The sequence below is a fragment of the Pelmatolapia mariae genome, linkage group LG9 (assembly GCF_036321145.2).
Source record: "Pelmatolapia mariae isolate MD_Pm_ZW linkage group LG9, Pm_UMD_F_2, whole genome shotgun sequence".
NCBI classification, from domain to species: Eukaryota; Metazoa; Chordata; class Actinopteri; order Cichliformes; family Cichlidae; genus Pelmatolapia; species Pelmatolapia mariae.
In genome coordinates, this window is record NC_086235.1 from 17,311,136 (window position 1) to 17,334,002 (window position 22,867).

Below are 22,867 nucleotides of genomic sequence, written 5' to 3' on the forward strand. Positions count from 1 at the left end.
CCGAAAGGACTTTGCTCTCAAACTGCGGGCTTAATTGTGGTTCTAACAGTAGAATGGGAGGCAGAGGCTTCAGCAGCTTCAGGCCTTTCTCCTGTGACCCCAGACCCAGATCCCAGTTTGGATTCAGAAGATAGATACCCTCTCCTCTCACATTACAATTTAAATGAAAAATGGAATGACCCACTGTGAATAAAATAGATGTTGTTGGTGTTAATATATCAAATACATAAAATTATTAATATTTCTTTTACATTATGAGTATTAAAAATTAGCTTCTTTACTGTATCTTCTGTGTACATCTTTTCTAGCTATCTGGCTGTGTAGCCATGGCTGTTTCTGTGTGTGTCTGGGTTGGGAATGTATTTCAAAACAGGTTGTCGCTAATCCCCTGTGAAAATAAGCATTCCTCTAGCGTGCACCCATTTGAAAAAGACAGAATATATACGCAATATAGAAGAAAGCAAGAAAGAAGGAATAGACAATGAATTATGGATAAGTTTTAAGAGGGATATTGCTCCCTGGCCTCCTCACTGTTTTTCATTTTTTCCTCCCCCCCAACTGTCTTTCTCTTTTTCTCTGTGTCCTCTGCCTCCTCTTAAATCGATACGGGCTCACTGTCATGGGTCAGTGGCCTGTACGCATCAGGCTGGACTGCTACAGAGGAGCACAGTGTCTCCCAGAGCTCTCTGTGGAGGCGATAACTCGTTCCTATCTCAAACCTCTCTTTAAGGGACACCCGCTTTCAATTGAACTCCAATATCCTCCTCAGATTGACTTGGGATGACACAAAGGAAAGGAATATATAGATGTGTGATTACCATTTCTTCTAGAAGAAATTGAGCATGCCTAAATACCTGCAGCTATACAGTATCTTTGCAATTTGTAATGACATCTTACCAAAAAAGATCATGTAAAATGTTTAATGTTCTGGCTTCTATAAAAGGTTATTTCAATTGAAATCCTTTCTTTGAAGTTTAATATTATAAAGATGTAGTGTTTTAGTAGTCAGTTGCTGATTTTTATCAGTTAAAACAGCTTGCTAGCAAATTTCACAACACTCCCGCTAGTTAAGCTAATGCTAGCCTGATGTGTGACTTGTTTGAAAATGAGTATTAAAAATATTGTGCCGCTTAGCTTACATACATGACAGACGATTTTTTGATCAAATCCGATTTTTTTTGTCTGCTTGTTCACACTACAAATAAAATGCGACAGCAAACGCGCTCTAGTGTGAACCCTCAAAGCGGCCCGCATGTGCAAAAGACGACGTCACACAACGCGCTCTGTTTAGACCCAGACCAAACAGTATTGTTTGACTGATGGCCCTTAATATAAAGACTTGTTTCGGACTTTACGTTTCCCAATTTTGCTTTAAGTTATAAAGTTATTTTGTTATTTACATAATAATGTAAATAACAAAATTATTATTTACATAATAATGTAAATAACCTAATAATTATCCTTATTGCTGTTTTAGAGAGGAGCGTTGCTTCAAAGGATAGTTGCAGATTTCTGTCAGAATCTGCAGATTATACAGTACAAATAAAATGTTCACGTTTCTCCAACGTTGTCTTCCCAACAGTTTCACTAACACCTGCACTGGATGGCCAGGAAGCGTTCACGATGTCTTCTCGGGCGCTTCTCCGGCGCTGATAATTGGCGTTTGTCTCGTGTCAGTGACGTAAAAGACGGATTTAATGCGACTTGACCATTCAAACAGCAGTCACTTTCTAAAACATCAGATATGTATCGGATTCAGTACCACATACGAAAGTGACCCAGATCGGATTTGAAAATATCGGATTTGTGCCGTTCACACTGTCATACCATGATCGGATATGGGTCGCATAGGGTCAAAAAAGTCGGATTTGATGCGCTTTCGCCTGCAATGTGAGCCTTAGTTTTGTAAATATTAAATGAAAAGCTGCTCTATGACTATCACATTGGTTTGCCTTCAGAAACATTATCTGCACTGTGAAGCACTGTCTGATCAGTTTTGCAGCGTTTGGCTGAATCTGAGCAGAGAGTATAGCTCTGTCACACACAAGCCCATGCCATAACATTGCCCCCGCCATGTTTGATAGATAATGGGGTGTGCTTCAGATCACGAGCTCTTTCTCTCCTTCTCCATACCTTTCTCATCCCATCATTCTGGTGCAAGTTAATCTTGCTTTCATCTGTCCAAAGAGTTTTTCTCCACAAGCGTGCAGACTCTTTTAGACACTTTCTTTCAAATCCTAATCTGGCCTTCTTGTTCTCAAATGTAAACAGTTTGCATTTTGCTGTAAACCCCCTGTATCTGTTTTTATGAAGGCACCACTTGATTGTAGACCTTGACAATGATACGCTTATCTACTTCAGAGTATCCCTGACTTGATTAAAATGCTAATTTAACATTTTGAATCAACTTCAGATATTATGTCTTCATTTTGAGCTTCTGAAAATAAGGGACTATGTAGAAAACAGGCTATAAAACAGGCAAAACTACCAAAGTATGACAAATTATGGCTCAGACTGTATTAGCTGTACATTAGCTGGAAATGCTAATATCTGCAGCTTACATTAAAGCTTAAAACCAAACAAAAAAAACAGATTAAAAACATTCCTTTAGTTTTTTCTCTTCTGATTTTTGGTTTACGAAATAGGATAATAAAGAAGCCATGATCTTCTAGTCTTAGTCTTACTGTATACAACATTCTCAAAACACATTCAGAGTTTAACAGAACAGTGTAACATCACAACTAAAGCAGCTCTGCTTCACAAACAAACAAAATAAAAGAGGGCTTATCTCTCTTGAGAAAATGAGCAATTCTGTTCATATTTCAAATCAGACTACAATCCTCCTGTTTCACAGCGGTGTGTGTTTGTGTGTGTGTGTGTCTAGCCACAGGCTTCCTCACACTCCAAGTCCAATTACCTGTGTTAAGGCCACATCTGAGATGGGGGATTACAGCATATTATTCTAGCACAAACAGTCTTTCTACCCACCAACCTGCAGGCAGACAGACACCAGCAGCTGAGGAAGGTGTGAGAGGTGTTGCATTAGCACCTGGATGTGCGAACAGCAGACTACTGACCTTTTACCGGTGACTGATACACTACCTGGATAAGTCTTCTCCTCCTGTACGCTGTCCTCAACTTTTCTCACTGTCTTTCCGCCCCTGTCTCTCACTTTGTTTGCCCTTTTTCGTGTGTCTTTCTTTCTCTGGTGTTTTATATTCTTTTCTAAATCTTTTTTTCCATCTCCCATTTTCTCTTCTGTAGAAACACAGCCTGTCTGAGTTTGTCTCTCTGTGTTGTTTCTTTTTTTGACAGTTGATACTTTCACCAGAAGATGTTACTCAAGATGTCACCTCTTTCTCTTGACTTGTTGTCACCGCTTGAAATTTTGCATGATGAAAGTGATGCAAAAGACTCTATTTAACTTCCTCCAGGCGCCCCTCTGCTCCCCAGAAAAAGCCCTGAAAATATATCCCCTGCACTGAAACACCTTTATCAAGACTGATCTGTCACCGCAATTCTCAAAACACAATTTCATACCCTTCCGTTTTATGATTTTGATATTGCATTTTTGTCATGTGCCAGCCCCCATCCCTGTACAAATTGCTCTGCCTGAACATCGGTGAGACATACAACTTCCTTCAAGTCACCTGCCAGGGGCTCTAATTAGACTGATAAGCACTGCAACTGGAATCAGCTCTTCCTGGTAATCAGCCCCACGGAGCCCAGACAGAAGGCTAAATGAGGAGGAGATGAGCCATGCAGCCCAACAGGTGTCCTTAAAAAGGCAGGGAGGTGTGCTTACACAGCCTTGTCTTTCCCTCTCCAACTACTTGAAAGTTCAGTCACAGGAGAGTTTGAAACATATAGAAAGATTTGTGCAGTTATTTATGAAATTAATCCTGAAAAAACAAAAAAAAACCAACTGCGTGCCGGCGCTGCTGTGGTGTATAGATTTAATCATCATGCTGTGCTGCCTCACTTTTAAAAGCAATTGTTTGGGAAACTCTGCAGTAAGATGATTGATTCAGAGTGGGGAGAATTATGCGATAGCAAACACACTAGTCAAACTGTGTATTTTGATTTTCCAATTGCGCCCCATCCTGAATGCATTTTGCGTTTTTCTTTTTCTCTTTGCAGTCACAGCTGCTCTGCTTTAGACATATAATAATGATTATCACATTTTGTCCCGAAGCAAAATAGTAATAAAAAAAATTTTAAAAAAAGAGAGAGAGAGGGCTCGGTGACACGTCAGGCAGGCTGAATGCAAAATGATATCACAACTAATAAAATCTCAAAAGGGAAATGTCATATTTCTCATTTTGACACCTGGCATGAGGCTGTTGTGTTACACTTTCATTTTGCACCCACCACTCCCAGCTGTACGCGGGAAGGCAGCGCGGCGAGATTAACGGGGCGATCTGACGAGCAGCCAGGGTGCATCACGTGGACGAAGAGAGGCGGGCGGGCGGGCGGACGTACGCGGCGCTCAGCTGCTTTATCCACTCTCTCAGGAGAGATGTCCGCTAACATCTGTACCGGTGGTTGGAGGGATTTACTTAAAGGCCCCTGGCAGCAAATGTTTTCGCTTTGACATTAACCTCCTCGAGCTGAAAGCATCTCGACTCTCTCAAATAATAAAAGAAGCCTCGCAAATCTAATCTAGGTGCTCAGACAGTGCATTAGATGGAAATGGGGAACCAGAGTAAACAGAAGCTCTGTATTCTTATATTGTTCATTTGATGAATCTGGACTTACTGTAAGACCAACATTAGCAACTTTTAACAGTCTCATACTGGCACATGTATTCAGTGAGAGTGCGGGCCTTACAAGAAAACCTTCAGGCAGAAAAAATAATTTTAAACTATTGCTCTTTTGTTCCTTTTCTTACTTTCACATAAATTGTGAGATTTCCCTGCTTCTCTTTGCCTTGTTTGGACTGACTCGTTTTGAGTTTTTATTTTGTTTTTAATTTAAGAAACGATAGAGCTCATCTTTTTTTAAAAGTTCACCCTGAGAACTGAGATGGACATTTACCTCTTATTTTTGGCATCTTATAAATTAAATGATTAAGTGATTATCTAACAATGTAACCATCAGAGTAATTAATGATAGAGATACTCATTAGCTGCAACCATAATCAGCAATCAATCAACACATCAGTGATGGGATTTCAGCATATACATATACACAGGATTGACAAGCATGATAATACATTTGTAATGAGCTCTTCGTGCCTGCTTCATATTCTGAAGTTCAACCCGAGCATCATGAAGACGAAAGGTGATTTAAGTGACTTTGAATGTAGGATGGTTTCTAGAAAATGGTCCGAAAAAGAGAAACTATCGAGTGAGCAGCCGTTCTCTGGGTAAAAATGCCTTGTTGATGCCAGAGGTCTGAGGAAAACAGCCAGACTGCCACAAGCTGATTGGAAGTAACTCAAATAGCCACTGTTAACAACCAAGGTATGCAGAAGAGCATCACACAAAACATGTTGAACCTTGATGCAGATGAGCTCCAGCAGCAGAAGACCGTACCTTGTGCCCTTCCTGCCAGCTAAGAACAGGAAACTGAAGTTACAAATAGAAGATTTGACATAAACAACATGAAAACATGGATCCATCCTGCAGTGTATCAACAGTTAAGGTGGTGCTGGGGGTGTAATGAATGGAGGCTATTGACACACTTCAGTAGTGCCAAATATTAATTAGTACTAATTAAGGATTATAAATGCCACAGCCTACCTGATTATTGCTTCTGACCATGTCCATCCTTTGATGACCACAGTGTAGCTTCACTAACAGGATAATGTCACAAACCTCAGATCATCTCAAACTGGTTTCTTGAACATGACAACACGTTCAATGTACTCAAACGGCATCGTTGGGACGTGGTGGAACGAGAGATACGCATCATGAATGTGTTGCTGACAAATCTATAGCAGCTGTTGCCGATGCTATCGTGTCAATATGGACCATGTCTGAGCCTGGTGTACCTAATAAAGTGTCTAGTGTGTGTGTGTCTGAACTGAGTCTAAAATTTTCAGCCTGTAGCCTGATATCAGACATAATTGTGAAGTCATTACACTCGTTCCATCTTCAGCCTGACAGTAGCTCTGCTCTGTACTCTGACCAACCTCCACGTGGGAGGGTGTTCAGTTTTCCCTAACCAGTCATTAGAGACCAATGTGTCATTTTAAGGTGACCCTAGTGCAAAGCCGTGCTAACTTCTTAGTGGCATTTTAAGAGTGGAGTGGAGTGAAAAAGCACAACAGTTCAGCATGTGCCTTTATTTTTCTCTCTGTAGCCTTACCAGAAAACAAGAAAGCGCTGGTTGTTAAAAGTCTGATCAGTATCTGCTTTATAGCACAGATAGGAAGTAACTAAGCGATGATAACGGCATGAAACAGTCTGAAATCTCACTTTAATGCTCACCTCAAAATAGGGGTGTGGTAGACCTCGATTACACTAGAATAAAAATAAGATAGCAACCTCCATGCAACCAGGAAAAGCTGGTAGTTGATGAGTGATTGCACTGAATTTTTAAATGATTTTATTTCATTTCATTTTATTGCTATCTGGTTAGTTGCAAGTAGTTGTCAGCTGGTGGCCCAGAGGTTGAGAGTGCTGCACGCTCAATCTATGAGCGACCACTTTTCGTTACAAGGCGATTGCACAGTTTGCCTGATGGGACACAACCTCTATTGGTCTGACTTAGACTGCAGGCAATCACTCTCAGACAGGCTGACGGAGGTCTGCAATTAACTGCGATCTAATTTAATCTATAAACGCAGACAGACTGCCAATATGTTGCAATCAGTCATAGCTGTGATGATTACAACTAGTCTAGCTATCTCTGTTGTTTATAAATTTATAGTTTATAAGTGTGTTTGAGAGACGGTTGAGCCTGATGTGTGGATTCTTCACAGTTCACCGGTGGCTGTCTGCTCTATCTCTGGTACAGCATTACATTTCAGATGTATAGCAACAAAAAGCAACATATTTGGCATTTATCACAATTAACTGCAGTATTATCACAAACAGATTGCATGTTATTGCAAATCTCACTCTATCCAATCAAAAACTGATAGAGTTTATTTAACTGTCTTGATGGACCATAGTTGGTTTGAAGATGGCACCTAGTCCTCGTCTTTGAAGCATCATTTTCAAAGGGATCAGAGATCACGAGTTGATTGAACACTGTTGTAATCATTTTGGTCATCCAGCAGTTTTCCTAGTGTGACTTTAGCCTTAAAAAGAAGTAAATTAATTAAAGAGAGTAATTTTGAACACAGCTTAGAAATCCAAAGTTGCTCATTTTAAGTGGTCCTGTAGCTTCTCTTTTGTTTTTCTATGTTCTCATGGAGTTGCCGGGGCAGCATTGGACTCTGAGAGTTAATGGCCCTGTTTTAAAGAGCACTGAAGTCCATATAAGGAGGGCAGGCCGGGTGGCGATAAATCTTTTTTCTCAGCCTGGAGATTCTGGTGTGTTGTGGTTGGGAGATTTGTGTTTTTCACTCACTGATTAGTTTCCTCTTCGCATGCTTTTTGCCTTTTCTTTGACACGAGCTGATCGGTTAGCTTTAGGAAAAGAGTTGGGTTTGGCTCAAAATATAGCTCTTTATACAGTCAGGTCCATAAATATTGGGACATCGACACAATTCTAACATTTTTGGCTCTATACACAACCACAATGGATTCCAAATGAAACGAACAAGACATGCTTTAACTGCAGACTGTCAGCTTTTATTTGAGGGTATTTACATCCAAATCAGGTGAACGGTATAGGAATTATGACAGTTTGTATATGTGCCTCCCACTTCTTAAGGGACCAAAAGTAATGGGACAATTGGCTTCTCAGCTGTTCCATGGCCAGGTGTGTGTTATTTCCTCATTACCCCAATTACAATTAACAAATAAAAGGTCCAGAGTTCATTTCAAGTGTGCTGTTTGCTTTTTGAACCTGTTGCTGTCAACTGCCAGGATGAGATCCAAAGAGCTGTCACTACCAGTGAAGCAAGCCATCATTAGGCTGAAAAAAACAAAACAAACCCATCAGAGAGATAGCAAAAACATCAGGCGTGGCCAAAACAACTGTTTAGAACATTCCCAAAAAGAAGGAACGCACTGGTGAGCTCAGCAACACCAAAAGACTAGGAAGACCACGGAACACAACTGTGGTGGATGACCAAAGAATCCTTTCCCTGGTGAAGAAAACACCCTTCACAACAGTTGGCTAGATCAAGAACACTCTCTAGGAGGCAGGTGTATGTGCATCAGAGTCAACAATCAAGAGAAGACTCCACCAGTGTGAATACAGAGGGTTCACCACAAGATGTAAACCTTTGGTGAGCTCCAGAAACAGGCAGGCCAGATTAGAGTTTGCCAAACGACATCTGAAAAAGCCGTCGCAGTTCTGGAACAACATCCTATGAACAGATGAGACCAACATCAACTTGTACCAGAGTGATGGGAAGAGAAGAGTATGGAGAAGGAAAGGAACTGCTCATGATCCTAAGCATACCACCTCATCAGTGAAGCATTGTAGTGGAATTGTCATGGCGTGGGCATGTATGGCTGCCAGTGGAACTGGTTCTCTTGTATTTATTGATGATGTGACTGCTGACAAAAGCAGCACAATGAATTCTGAAGTGTTTCGGGCAATATTATCTGCTCATATTCAGACAAATGCTTCAAAACTCATTGGACGGCGCTTCACAATGCAGGTGGACAACAACCCAAAGCATACTGCAAAAGCAACCAAAGAGTTTTTGAAGGGAAAGAAGTGGACTGTTTTGCAATGGCCAAGTCAATCACCTGACCTGAATCCGTTTGAGCATGTATTTCACTTGCTGAAGACAAAACTGAAGGGAAAATACCCCAAGAACAAGCAGGAACTGAAGACTGTTGCAGTAGAGGCCTGGCAGAGCATCACCAGGGATGAAACCCGGCGTCTGGTGATGTCTATGTGTTCCAGACTTCAGGCTGTGATTGACTGTAAAGGATTTGCAACCAAGTATTAAAAAATGAATGTTTGATTTATGGTTCTTATTCTGTCCCATTACTTTTGGTCCCTCAAGAAGGGGGAGGCACATTTGCAAACTGTTGTAATTCCTACACCGTTCACCTGATTTGGATGTAAATACCCTCAAATAAAAGCTGACACTCTGCAGTTAAAGCATGTCTTGTTCGTTTCATTTGGAATCCATTGTGGTGGTGTATGGAGCCAAAAATGTTAGAATTGTGTCGATGTCCCAATATTTATGGACCTGACTGTACATTAACCCTGTACGCTTCAGTGTCACTCCAAAGGCGCAAGAACCACCGCACTTTGACCACAGCGAGTAACAACAGTGAGTACGTGTTTATTTATCTTAAAGCATAAAAAGGAAGCTGCTTGGAGCTAGTGGTTTCAGTTACAGTTAATCAAGTTACAATAGCCACTTGGTTATGTGTAGGAAACAGTATCTATAGATTAGCACAAACAAATCTATAACACACCCTGACCCCTCATCTAGTGGACTTTGCTCCTCTATAATAACGTTGTTTTTTGTTCCTTTTTATGAGGACAGTTTAACATTAAATAAAGTGCACATCACTGTAATATTTCCTTAATTTGTAAAAAACCCAGGTTTCTTGCGCCTGAGCAGCTGGGCATCATCTTCTAGTGGCTCAAGCGTAATAATGCGGTTTAATGTGTCATGGTCGTGGTGTTAATTGTCCTTTATTGCTCACGCATCTGCTTCCTTGGGCCACATGCGTTCGCCTGGGCGATCATACCACATGTGTTGATGTTCTCTGTCATCTATAGATTGTTTGATGATAGATCTTGTTTTAAGATTGAATCCACTTGATTACTATCAACCCATCCTCCCACCCCTGCTCACTCCACCCCTGCTCACTCCACCCCTGCTTACTCCACCCCCTCCACCATCCTCTCCCTCATATTGCTGACTTGAGTGATGGCGTTTGTGATTCCTAATGACAGTCGGAACAAATCTACAGTAATGAGGTCACATTAGGTTCCTTTTTTTCCCTTCCCTTTCGCTGAAATCACCCTTCACAGCTCTGTACAGTCAACCTGTTTCTGAAACTCAGACTGAGCTCTGTATTTGAGCTCCAGTGAACCGGCGTGAAACAAGCTTCCTCCAGAAGACCTCCCTGCAGCCAAAATGGACACCCTGCTCTCTTGAGCATGTCTGTTTACCCCCCTTCCAATATCCACGAATTATTTCTTGACTCACTAGAGCTTATATCCTGGTCTGATATTAATTCCACCTCTCATTTTTAAACCTTATGATGGCTTGAGCGTATTTACTTATTTTGTTAGTTTTTCCTCATGTATGTGTGTATTTGCAGACTTCTTACCCGTCTCACCTTTGATAATATATTTATCTTTAGCAGAACCCATAAGAGATATGTGCACATGCTTGCATGAGCACTCACATCCACACAATGTTGTGTGTTTCTCCTGGCTTGAGCAGGATGTCTGCACCAACACATCATTACGATTCTTTCGAGCCATTAGCCTGTGCAGAGCGAATTGTGGATGAAAAGCACAACCGCACATACAGCCATATGTGCGTGTGTGTGTGTGAATATGTACAGTATGTGTACTCGTGGGTGTGCAGTGTGCCCTCCTGTGCGTCAGTGTGCATACTCAATAAGTGTGTGTGCTCAGTGATGTGGTTAGTAATGTGGAGACCTGCAGGAGACAGTCCGTGGAGAGAGCCTGCAGGATAATTGCTGCCACAGTGACAGGTAGGGCTGCCTCTGTCAGAGTTCCCTCAGTGGGGAAGCTGGGGAAGGAGCGGGTTCGTCAGTCTGTGTGTGTGTGTGTGTGTGTGTGGTGTGTGTGTGTGTGTGTGTCAGCTTCACCATTCTTTCCTCCAATAAGCATTTCCCCAGTAGGCTCCCTTCAGACAGTGGCAGCCTTCCAGATGTTTTCATCTTGTATCACATAAACATCCGAGGAAATACATCAAGCATCATTTAATCATTTGGATATTTTTAACCCCAGAAAAGAGCTCCTAGTAATCCTCCAGCTTTTAGCTGTATGTCACATATTGCATGAGTATATGCAGTGCTCTATATCTGGAGGAGTCTGGCGCTAGATGTGTAAACACTATTCAGTTGTTGAGGTTTCCCTAAAGATCACAGTAAATGGTTTTTATGCAGAAGGGTTGCCAGCTTGTGCTTTTGGAAAAGGTCACCCAAAGATTCAGCAGCGTGGCTCTGAAGCAGGCTGGACTTCTGATGACCATGATTGCTTCAGATGTGCATTGTTTACCACATCGCTCACTGTGATCCACAAACCTATCGGCTGTTTTTGAGTGATTGTCAGATGTGATTTGCATCGCATATGTCACACATCTGCAGATTGTCATTTCTGAAAGGCAGCGTAAACGATCTAAACGTGTACCCAAGGAGAATGCGGAGTGACATCCGTGGGGTTTCTCCCACATCTGGAGGTGTCTGCCATCCAAGTCATTTGCCAGTACTGCTTCTGTTCGCTGGTCTCCTGCAGTCCGTGAAGAATTGGTGTCAGCACCTATCAAAGGCAAAATGCCTATTCTACACAGAGTGTCAGAGCAGCCACAATCTATTAATCAACCAGCCGGCAAAGAAACAGATAGTGTGTATTTGTGTTTAAGCGTGTCTGTGGGCACTCATACATCTGCACTCATCTCGGTGTATTATTCAACCATCTTTGAAAAGGGTCTCTAATAAGAGTGGATGCAATTATAAAGGTGTCATGTGCTCAGTTTGTAAAAAGGAAAGGGCCTGTAGAGTATTTGATAGCAAAGGCCACAGCAGGGTCCGTAGCAGACACAAAGTGCCTGCTGATTGCACGACTGAAATCAGGCAGCAAACTACATCTCCTTTATTAACATCACCTGCAATGTGTTAACTGGAAAACAGGGTTTGACTTTGGCTTTGGTTTTCCGTGATTTGCAATATTTTGCGGCAGAGTTCATGAGCTGAATTCAGCTAGATATCAAAGGTTCCCGGTGTGTTGGTTTAGGCTGAATAACAGCAGTTGGTTTGTTTAGGAGCACTGTTGGCTTATCCGCAGGAAGCGATCGATCGGGGTGAATAAACAGCGAGCGAGCCAGGACCCCTGCTAGTAACAGTATGGTCCTACCATGTGACAGGCATGGTGGTATATGATTGGCACTCCTGATTGGACATTAGAGTTTAATGATGTCATGGGTATCGTCATGTTGGGTTTGCTTGGAAGGAAGATTTTTCTTTTCAGCTCAGTGTAACTCCATATTTACGTCTGAGGGATTATCTGCTATATTATTTAGTGTTAGTAGTCTATATGATCATTATTTGGATCATAGTGTTAGAGAGTGAGTGGATAGAGTGAGTCTGTTTGAAAATGTAATAATACTTTTAAGAAATAAATAAATGTCTTACATTAAATAAAAATTCTCCTTACACATGTTTTCGATAATTCTGAATCTCTTTTATGTGTTTGGTTCATAAAATGCTGAAATTAAAAAATCAACAGATATTCACATTTGAAAAGCATCCGACAAAGATTTTTTGCTTTCCTGCTGATCGCCAGAATAATGGGATTAATCATTTCATGTTTTTCTGATTGTCTGACTAAACAAGCAGTTTGAAGACAACTTGGTTCTTGGAAAGTCTGATTTCAATGTTTTTAATAAACTTAACAATTAATCAAGTCTTTGATTAAAACTGGAAAAAAAGGTACACTGTAAACGTCCAAAAGTTGGCTGACTAAAAGTTGATGAACTTAAAAGTCAATTGTAATATTCTGATTACAAGCTGCTTGTTAACACATTGCAAACAGTTTTAGTTAACGGGACTTAGTTGATTGTTTAATTTTTTAATTATACAAAAGAAGTAATTACAACACTTTACGGCAGAGATTACAAAGTTAGCTGCCCGTGGCTTTAACCAAATAAAAAAAAAGAATAAATATAAATCTGAAGATGAAAAATAGTTAGTTTTTTAATGTTTACATGTTTATTTTTTTATTTCCAACTATAACAATGTGTATGGTATATATCGGTTCGTATTCACTGTAAATCTACATTTAGATTCATGCTCCATTTGCTAAAAAGTATCCATCTGGGGATGAAAGAGAGCACAACCAGACAGCAAATCAAGGACATCAGTTCAACTCTGGCATTACTCAGTTGCTATATGTTTTGGTTATGTTTCTATTGGGGTCCTTTTAATTTGATTCAGCCAGACAAAGGCAGGACTCAAAGTGTCCTTCATAGCTTCATGGCTACTCTGCTTCAAAGTAAGATACTTGCTCTTAGATATTTTCTCCTGGCAGTAAAAATTTTGAAGGTACGATGGTCCCTCGCTATAACGCAGTTCACCTTTCGCAGCCTCGCTGTTTCGCTGATTTTTCTTGTGCAATCTTCCATGGTTTTTTTTTTTGTTTGTTTGTTTTTTTTACAGTGCATTGTGTTCTGCATCCTGATTGGCTGTAGACCATTGTCAATCAATCTAATCTCGTGCCGTGTCTCCTGTACAGTACAGAATGCGTTCCGCTTGTCAAATTTACATAAATCTTGGATCGGTAGCAGTGTCACTCTGAAGGGCTGCACTGTATGTTTGTAAGTTTTCTCCCCAACAAACACAACAATGTCAATGAAACGTTTTGCACCGTCAAAGGCAACCGCGGGTTTCATTATACAATACTGGACTTATTTTTCTACGAAGGTTTGAACTTTGAGAGTTTAATCAAGAGTGATGAGTTTTACAGCCTTAAAACATCTAAAATAATTGTAAAAAAAAATACAGCTGGCTACTTCGCGGATTTCACCTATCGCGGGTTATTTTTGGAATGTAACTCCCTCAGTAAACGAGGGACCACTGTATATAAGCCATCCATTCATTTTCTTCCACTTCCAATCTAACGTCACACTTGGGCCCAAGTAGGGCAGTGGGTTCCAGCCCATGACCTTGTTGCTTTGAGGCAATGGAAAGTAAAATGTTTTAGACATTTATGTTTCACGATTATCTAAATTCCACAAAAACATCATATTATTGTAACGAAAGTGCAAAGTTAAAGCTCCAAACAATCGTAAAAATCCTACGGCAGAGTGGTAAAAATGTAATAAAATCTTTATTCTTTGCATCTATTAGTAATGTTGATCAGCTAATTTATGTTTAATAGACTCTGTTTCTATGTGAAGTGATAGTTTCATTCAGATTCTTTAGGTCAGAAATGGCTCTTTTGTTAGTGAAGGCTGCTGACCCAAGTTTTAGGCAGATGCAGGTCAGTAATTATATTTAATTATATTAAAATACGTTAAAATTACAACAGTGTTAATAAACAAGTGCAGACTAGAGTGGATGCACACAACAAAATAAATTGTGGAGCAAAGTTAGAAGTTGGTAATGTTAATTCAGCTTTGAGTAATAGAAAAGTTAACTACTTAGTTTACTTAATTACTCTGGGATTACTGTGTTACGTTACAGTTTTACACGGTGCGATCTTCAACGCACCTGCTTTGATTTTCTGTGTTTTAGTTTTGATGTAACGCTCGTGAGTTAATCTGTTAGCTCGTAATGTCACTCAGCGGTGGCATTAAAGTGTCTTGTTTTTATCGACGCACTCTTTTCTTCTCCTGCCTTGTCCCTCTCTTTCATTTGTAGGTTTCCTCAGAGGTGCAGGTGCTTTGATTTGGCGTCTTGATTTTTTATAAGCCGAGGAGAAGAATAACAATCGGCGCTCGCAAACGAGGAAAGGCAGAGCAGAGTTTCTCTGTGGGTTTCTCTAAAGAGAAATTGTGCCTGCGCTCAAATACTCGTATTTATTCAGTTATTTACAGGATGTTTGTGTCTCCTGCGCAATATTCCCTTTGATAAATTTCACAGAAGGTAAAAAAAAAGAAGAAAAATAGAGAGAGCGAGAGACAGGATGAACAAATAAGCTTTCTAAACGCAACAGCAATATCCGTGAGCTGATTTACATTTTGATAAGCATCTGCGTACCGATGTAAAGGGGTCACATGCATGTTACATACGATACGTGTAATGAATATGCTGCCGCACGGAAATCAGCGCCACGGCTCGTCGTACACCGAGCTATGAAGGAATATTATTGTTTTTGTTTCTCCGCCCAGGTTTTTGACTGAAAAATGGGTTGCCATGCATCTTATCTGTCAGGGGGATCAGGTGCATCTCCCCTCCCTCTCCCTCCCACCCCTCTCCTCCTTTCTTCAGTCTCTACCTCTGATAGGTAGAGACAGTCATCATATGTGCGGGGGGAAAGTGATGGGCGGAATGGCAGCTTTAATATCGGAGCGATTGCCTGCTGATAAGGCTAACGGCTGTGGAGAGGCGTGAGCGTCAGCCCTCCTCTGCAATAAACACTTTCATTTTGTTTGGTTGGAGTGACGGATGGAGTGATGGAAGTGGTGAATATGGACGACCTGAGGAACAGAGGAGGGAGGAGGGGCGGATAGATAGATGGAACGGCTGTGGATGTTATTCAATATTAACAGATCAATCAGAGGCTAGTGAAATATGCATTTTGTCAACTGTATACCCCCATTTGGCCAAAGAGGCAACATAACGATCATGTGACAGTGCCGGCTGCTGTGCTGTGTTGAAATACAAAATACTTACAGCCTCCAGTGGGTGATTTGTCTCCTGATGCTGAATTTATATTGCTTCTAACAATAACAACCCTGTCGTAAATCAGGAAAATGAATATATATATGTATATTCATGACTTTAAGCTCTGATGACTTCATGATAATCATTTCTGAATCGCTATTAGAATCTATGATGAGGAAGCACAATTGCTCCAGTTTTCAGCATATGGTGTAGAAAAGCAACGTTTTAATCAAATTAAATCTCGCCACTGGATAATTTTTGTCGAGCACATGTGCTACGGAGCAATTTAAAGATTTAAAGGTCACATAAAATCAAGCGTAAATGTTTGCTTGCCTCTTTTTTTTCTTAATATATATTTTTCTTTCGGCGTGCTTTTCGAGAAAATGAACCAATTCTTTTGATTGAGTTGGCCTTTTCCTTTTCTTTAACAAGTCCTTGGCAACTTTAATTTGAGCATTTTTTCACTCTTTCTATTTACTTAGCTGAACTGTGCGATTTTTAACAGAGAGCGATGGTCACGAGGGTTTAAATCAAAGCACGTATCCTAGCGTACTCTGAAATTTTTACAACCAACTCTAATTTTCAGTGGATTTTCCAAACAATCCAGCAAATTTGACACGTTATATGAAATCCATTGTGTTGTGTCAAGTTTTCTAGCGAAACATCTTCAGTTATGACCTTTGTGTATTTTAACTGTGGCCTTCTCTCTTATTTATTATACTTACAAGGACAATGTTGAAAATAGAAAATGTCCCTTCTCATGTGGAGACTAAAACAATTTCAAATACACTTCATGTATTTTTTTTAAAAGCACTTCTTGAACAGCAACTATGTCAGAAAAACTGGTGTCTCAGTTTACAGAACAGCCAAACTAACCTGCAGTTGTTATTAACTGCAGCTGTGATCGGATTTCATGTTCCATATGGGGCGTGGAGTTTTCCACTCAGCAGTGGGGCACTGAAAAATTATTACCTTACTGGGAAAGCTTCCTTTATCCTCCTTCTTCTTTTACTCCCTCACAAAAATTAAAAATTTCCTTTGCTTTCCCGTACCCACATTACAGTTGCAGAGTAGTAGCTAAGGCTGCTACACAGATCGGTGATTTTCAGGCATTTTATGCAAAAAGGGACATCAAAGGGCAAGACAAAATTTCAAGACAGTGTCATCTGACATGTCGTCAGTCCTTCTGTGGGTTGTATTGTCAGATGAAGGCACTTTTGACAGCCTCTTACATCCTGTCTAGGGGGGCCGTGACAAAAACATGAAAAGCATCCATTTACCCAAGCCCCAAGCAGCCACAAAAGCAACTTATTAACATACAATAAAAGCTGTATTTATTCATCAACGGTCTTAGAGACGCACAAATATAAATTAGCACCACATGAATTAAGCTAACTTAACCAATAGAAACAAACCAAAATACGAAAATGAACATAAACAAGAGAAAACTGTTCCAAAAATAAAGGAAGGGCAGTTCACGTCTACTTCAGTGGAATTTATGAAATTTAACAGAGTTAGAAGTTAGCAGGAAGTTAGCTCGCTAGGTTCACCTAAACATGACATAGCATGTTCTGACTGAGAGATTTCTGGAAAAAATAAAAACGTACAGCTCTGCTATCACTTCCAACATAAATGAAGACAGGAAAGTAAACAGCAGTGACTTTTGTAGGGTTACTGAAGTTGGACTAGCTGGTATACAATGATGTGCTACGAGATCGCTAGCAGCACAGCTTTGTTGGCATAATATAAACAGTGAAGCTGGAGAATGAATGCTAACTTTTTTCCACTCGATGGTTAGGGACAAATGCAATCGCATGTCGGGATGCTGTAAACGGACCAAACTTCAGTTGGGAGAACAACTGAGATAATCCATCTACGAGGTTAGTCATTAATATACTGCTGCATGGGCTGGGCTGTATTTAAAAACTGAGCTTTAAAATGATTAGCGGCAATAAAAAAGCAGAGAGACTGACAGTGATCACAGACTGTTTTTAGGGGCCTATTGAGATTAAATAGAACAAGATACAAAGCATTAAAACATGTTAAAAACACAAGAGCCTTATTAAGCGCAGAGTAGTTTGAGTCCGGAAGCAGAATTCATGACGTCATCACTTAAAGACCGGACAGACCTCATGATGAAGTCAGTCATCTGTAAGCTGTGCACTGACTGCACCAACCACATACCCACCCTACCCACACTATGCAGATATTAAGTTAAATACAACAGAAGTTGTAACACGGGTCATTTGCAGCATCTGGACTTATTATAATACTATAGTGTAATACAGTTTTGTTTTCTTTCTTTGCCTTCGAGATTTTCACACGGCCTTGAAGCCTCTGACTCAGATACAGCATTTTTTTTGCAGCAAGTTTTTTTTCATGGGAGATGTTGGTTTTCTTCCCTTGCTCAGAGTCTTGTTAGCATTAGCTAGCTTCTCCCAGCACAGGATGCCCTCGGGGTGAAGGCTGTTGACCTCCCCATTTTCAGCAAAAGCCAAAGGTTTGTTTGCTTGTTTGTTTGTCTTTCTCTTTTCTTTAGGTGGTGCGTTTTCTGCATTGGTAGTTGGTTGTGGTTTGTTCTGCACAAAAAGGTGATTGATTTTCTTTCTCATTAATCTCTGCTGTCAGTCAGGGCCTTGATCTTGATGTGTCTTGCTTTCATAATTCCCACCATCAAGCGACTGCATGACAAGACTTGGGTTCCCTTTGATAGGATTTTTTTTTTAGGGTAATTGAGTGCATACGAAGTACTGGTACACTAATTTGCAATTCATTTTTCATTTTTTGTTCAGTTGAATATTGCAATGCTAATGAAACTTTGTTTGGTGACCAGAGTTTTAAGAAAAAGGCAGAAAAAAAGATTTGCAGCCAGTATTTCAAATAAATTTGTCACCTTCTCTTTTATACTCAAGTCTTTTTAATATTTTCTCTTAAAACTATTGTCCTTGTACATAATTTCTCTCAAAGCCACTTGAAAACGCAGCACATTCAAACACATATGAAAACTGCAGAACATGAGATGATTTGGCTAATATGACTTGGAAACCAAAAAGATCAAATGCACAGCAGGGATCAGATCTCAGTATTAGAGATCTGACTAAATAGACTCAGACAATGTCTATTAAAATGGCTGGAGGAGGCTCTCTGAAATGAGACCTGACATCTCTTTTCCACAGTCTGTCAGGACTATTTGGTGGCTAATTTGAAGTCTACAAAATCAGTGTGTGTGTGTGTCTTTGAGAAAAAGAGAAAGAGAGCGAGCTCCAGTGGGAGGTTAATATAAGGGGTGACCAGAAAGAGATCCGGTTGGCTGTTATCGGTGCAGTCGGCGAGAGAACAAGCTACCCCTTGGCTGGATTCTCTCTGCAGCCCAGATCCATCCAGGCGCCAGCTAATGAGCTTGGCAAGTACATTGTATTTATATTTAAAGTGGCTGTTGTTGGACTGTCCTTCCCCTCAGGTTGATTGGAGAGGTTTTAGCTTTGATTCACAAGTATACTGACCTTCAGGCTTCTTTGGTTTCATTGGAAGACGCTTAATGTCAGCTTGTCAGTCAAACCTGAGCTGCAGACTCTGTGACACGTGTTGATTCCTGGCTAATCTTTCGTAGTTTGACTCATGATGTGTTGTGACCCTCAGAGGGGTCCTCATTAGGACCAAAACGCTGCATGACCTTTAAGCAGCTTCACCTCCCTCCGCCACCTACGCCCTCACCCAGCTGGGCCCAATTACCTCGCTCATTACCCCCCTTCTAAACAGCACCGGGACTGAGCAGGTACTGTCGCTATCTATGGAGAGCCAATATGTCTGTGACTAAATACAGGGGTGGCAGCATGAAATGAAAATGAGTTCCATCTTGGAGACATGCCAGCTGAAGACTTTTCTCCTCTCACTAATGGCAGGAGATTTTCTTCCCCTCCTTTTTGTCTTCTTTTATGTGGCACTCTTCTTCAGAGACTTTGAATGTATATTTGACCTTTCCGGCTCTCTCTCAGCCTTCTTTATGCTCCTTTTTAGCCATCTTTCAGAAAACCCCGGCTGACAACTAAAATATAAGATGCCCCCTCCGCTGCCATGTTGATGAGATGATAGGATGATCAATGTTTGCAGGATCCTTAATAACCAGACAGCGAAAAGGCGACAGAGGAAGAGCCAGGGAGATGGATGATTATCCTAAAAGTAGCGTCCTTAATTAGATAGAATTCTGCATACATTGTGGACTGAGTGGAATCACTGGGATAGATTAAAATACTAATTAAACAGGCCCTTGCCGAATTTGGAGTGTGAGGTGGGGTTCAGCTCTTCAGGGTCATTTGCATAGCCTTCATCTGGGGAAATGGGATTTAAAGGACCTGCTCTCTTTCTCCCTTTAACTGCACTCTTTTTCCTTTCCCCCTCCCATTACCAATCACATTCACATGCTAACCAACTCAATTAATATTATGCTCTATTTTCCCTTTCACTCTATAATTTGGCATAATCTATTAAGGTCCCCTTTGATTTTGTTTTCCAATATAAATGTTTCTATCAAAGTGAGGAAGGGGTGTTAAGCACAGGGAGGCGGAAAAAGTCGGGAGAACGTGTGATCTTGGACGATGGATATTTAACATTGCCTCACTTTAGTTTGATTTGCATGAGAATATCCTTGGCGAACAAAGCTTTGGAAATAGCATGCCATATTTGATTAGATCAGTAGATCTGAGGATCAAACTCGGGTGGTGTATTAATTACTGGAAGAACAAAGGCAGGAGCTCAAGTTATTGTGTGCTGCGAATCCACAAGCACTTCATGTGCTGTCTGATAATCTTCAGTAGGTCTGGCATGATATGTTTGAGGATAGCGGTACAATCGTTTTAGCCTTGCTAGCTGTCCATCACTTTTCTCCATTATAAAACTGATAGCCTTGATATTTTTACTTTTATATTTGGGGTTTCTCAAAAATTACAGAGTTGACTTCAGCTCTAGTGTGACTATGGATGCATTGAAAACTTAATAAAAACTTAACATACATAAAAACGTCTGGCGTCGTCATCATGTTGCATTGAGTTTTCCCAGTGGTGTAAAAATGGTGCGACAGCTGCGTCAATTAGCAAATGTTAGCATCACTGACTGTATATAACAGACTGCCTCAGTGACATCACCTGTCAGTTTGTGTTTTCCTGTCTTGAGTATTTTGTCCCTGATGTCGCTCTCACACAGTGTAACCCTCAAACATGCACACGCAACAGTTTTCTTGCAAACATGCAAGAAAACTTGAAACCAGCAATTAAGACCAAAATATTTATACAGATCACATGTCAAGTAAAAATTTTCTCACAGATTTCAATGCAAACAGATTTTCCGATCTAAAGAGTCGCCCCCTGGTGGCCATTAAAAACAATGCAGATTTGCACAACCAGAAGTTGCGCCTTTTATATGCAATCTATGGTTAACATACACACCAAAATAGGATATTGAACATTATGCATGCCACAGCTTCATTTTATGCAGTGCATGCAATATGCATAAGCCTTTCAGCTACATCATGCTGCCATATCCCCCCAAAAATCATAGACTGACAGTAGATAACAGATCTGCAGTCCAAGTAATCAAAAGAGGCATTGCATGGTGAGTGCTATCATTTTAAACAGGATGTCTGTTCACATTTTGTATTAATCTTAAATATCAGTGCACGTCACTATTAGCATGCTGGAACTATTAGTATTAGCTTATACAATCACTGTGTCCAAGTCCAGTCTCATGTTGCGCTCCAGAATAAGTCAGAATCTGGTTTCCAGTCAGAGTTTGAATCTGGAACGCCCCCTCAACTCGGATTTCCTACTCAGTAAGACAGAGCAGACCCACAAACTCCAAGTTAGCAATCCAAGATGGCGGCAGTGATTGAATCAGTAGTAAAACTGTAAAACCTTTAAGCCATATTCAGAGCACTGACCAGGCCCTGCATACACAAAGGTGTATATGAGGAATGTTTGTCTTCTCTCTCTCTTACTCTGTGTTTTGTCCTTTCTTCTTGTGGTCTACTTTTTTCTTTTTTCTTTCCCTTCACCCAAAGCAGTCGCAGCAGATGGCTGCCCCTCCTTGACCCTAGTTCTGCCAGAGGTTTCTTCCTGTTAAAAGGGAGTTTTCCCTTCCCACCGTCGCAAAGTCCTCAATCTTAAGAGGGTCACTTGATTGCTGGGGTTTTTGTCCACAGTATGGTAGGGTGTTTTTACCTCGCTGTAAAAAGTGTCTTGCAGCGACTTGTTGTGATTTGGCGCTATATAAATAAATTTAAATTAACTGTATAACAATACAGCCAATACTCCAGTACATTTAGCACTAGAAACTAGGTGTTGTGCATCCTGCATTCTGTATTCAATGTTAAACCACATCAAGTATTTCATCAATGCAATAGTTTGCAATGCACTATTTGGTGCTTTGTGCTACGTGTGAAATCCAAAGACTGTGGAAAGTATCCCAAAGTTCAGGTGTGGAAATGACTTTTGTCTTGTTACCTGTTAAAGGCCTACTAACAATTCATTCCTGCCAAAGTACCACAATAGACTGCTGTCAACTGCTGTCTTACCCCAGAGACTGTTTTCCTTCCCTCTCGATGAAGATTGTCTGGCTCTATGTGTGGGCTGTACATTTTCTATGACCAGTTTGACATCTGACTCAGCCTGATACATCCATTGCATCATTCTCACTTTCACTGTCCACTTGTTCTGCTGCAGGAACTGAAAAATCTGCTACTTTGTCATCCACTGCTCATATTCAACACCTCCTCTGCTTTTGTCTCCCCGTGCAGTCCAACAGAAGCAGCAGCTGGAGAAGGAGACGGGCCTGAAGATAGTGGAGGCTGGAGTTAGTGATGTAAGTAAAACTCACTAAAAATATCTGCTATCCAGCTCTGTGTGTTTAAAAAGAGAGTGAGAGAGTGGGTGTGCTTAAGTGATTGTGTGCCTTCTCTGTGCTGGGGCTCATCAAACAGGAATAACTCTGTGATTTCAACTTGTCTTGGCATCCGTATCACACCTGCAGCTTCAGTCGTGCAGCCAAACACTAATCTTTTGCAGCAACGAATTCCAAACACATCTTTTTGAGCCCGCTCCAGTGATTATTGCCCCCTTACTCATTTCCTTTAGGTCTCTAAGAGCTGTTGTCACCATGGAAAAAAAAAACAAGACAAAAGCCCCAGTGCATTTTATGAAACTTAAAGTGAGTGTTGATCACGTCTCCGAGCAACAATAACCAGATTATCTTGAGTGCTGTCA

General features: G+C 40.7%; 1 protein-coding gene across 2 annotated transcripts in view; it reads left to right on the top strand.

The window, feature by feature from the left end:
- The window catches only part of ptprn2 (protein tyrosine phosphatase receptor type N2), a 153,813-nt gene that overhangs the window by 73,456 nt on the left and 57,490 nt on the right, over window positions 1–22,867 (top strand). For both annotated transcript variants that reach the window (XM_063483625.1, XM_063483626.1), the window contains exon 11: window positions 22,402–22,466. In XM_063483625.1, the coding sequence (XP_063339695.1) occupies window positions 22,402–22,466 (65 nt within the window). The remainder of the gene's footprint in view (window positions 1–22,401; window positions 22,467–22,867) is intronic.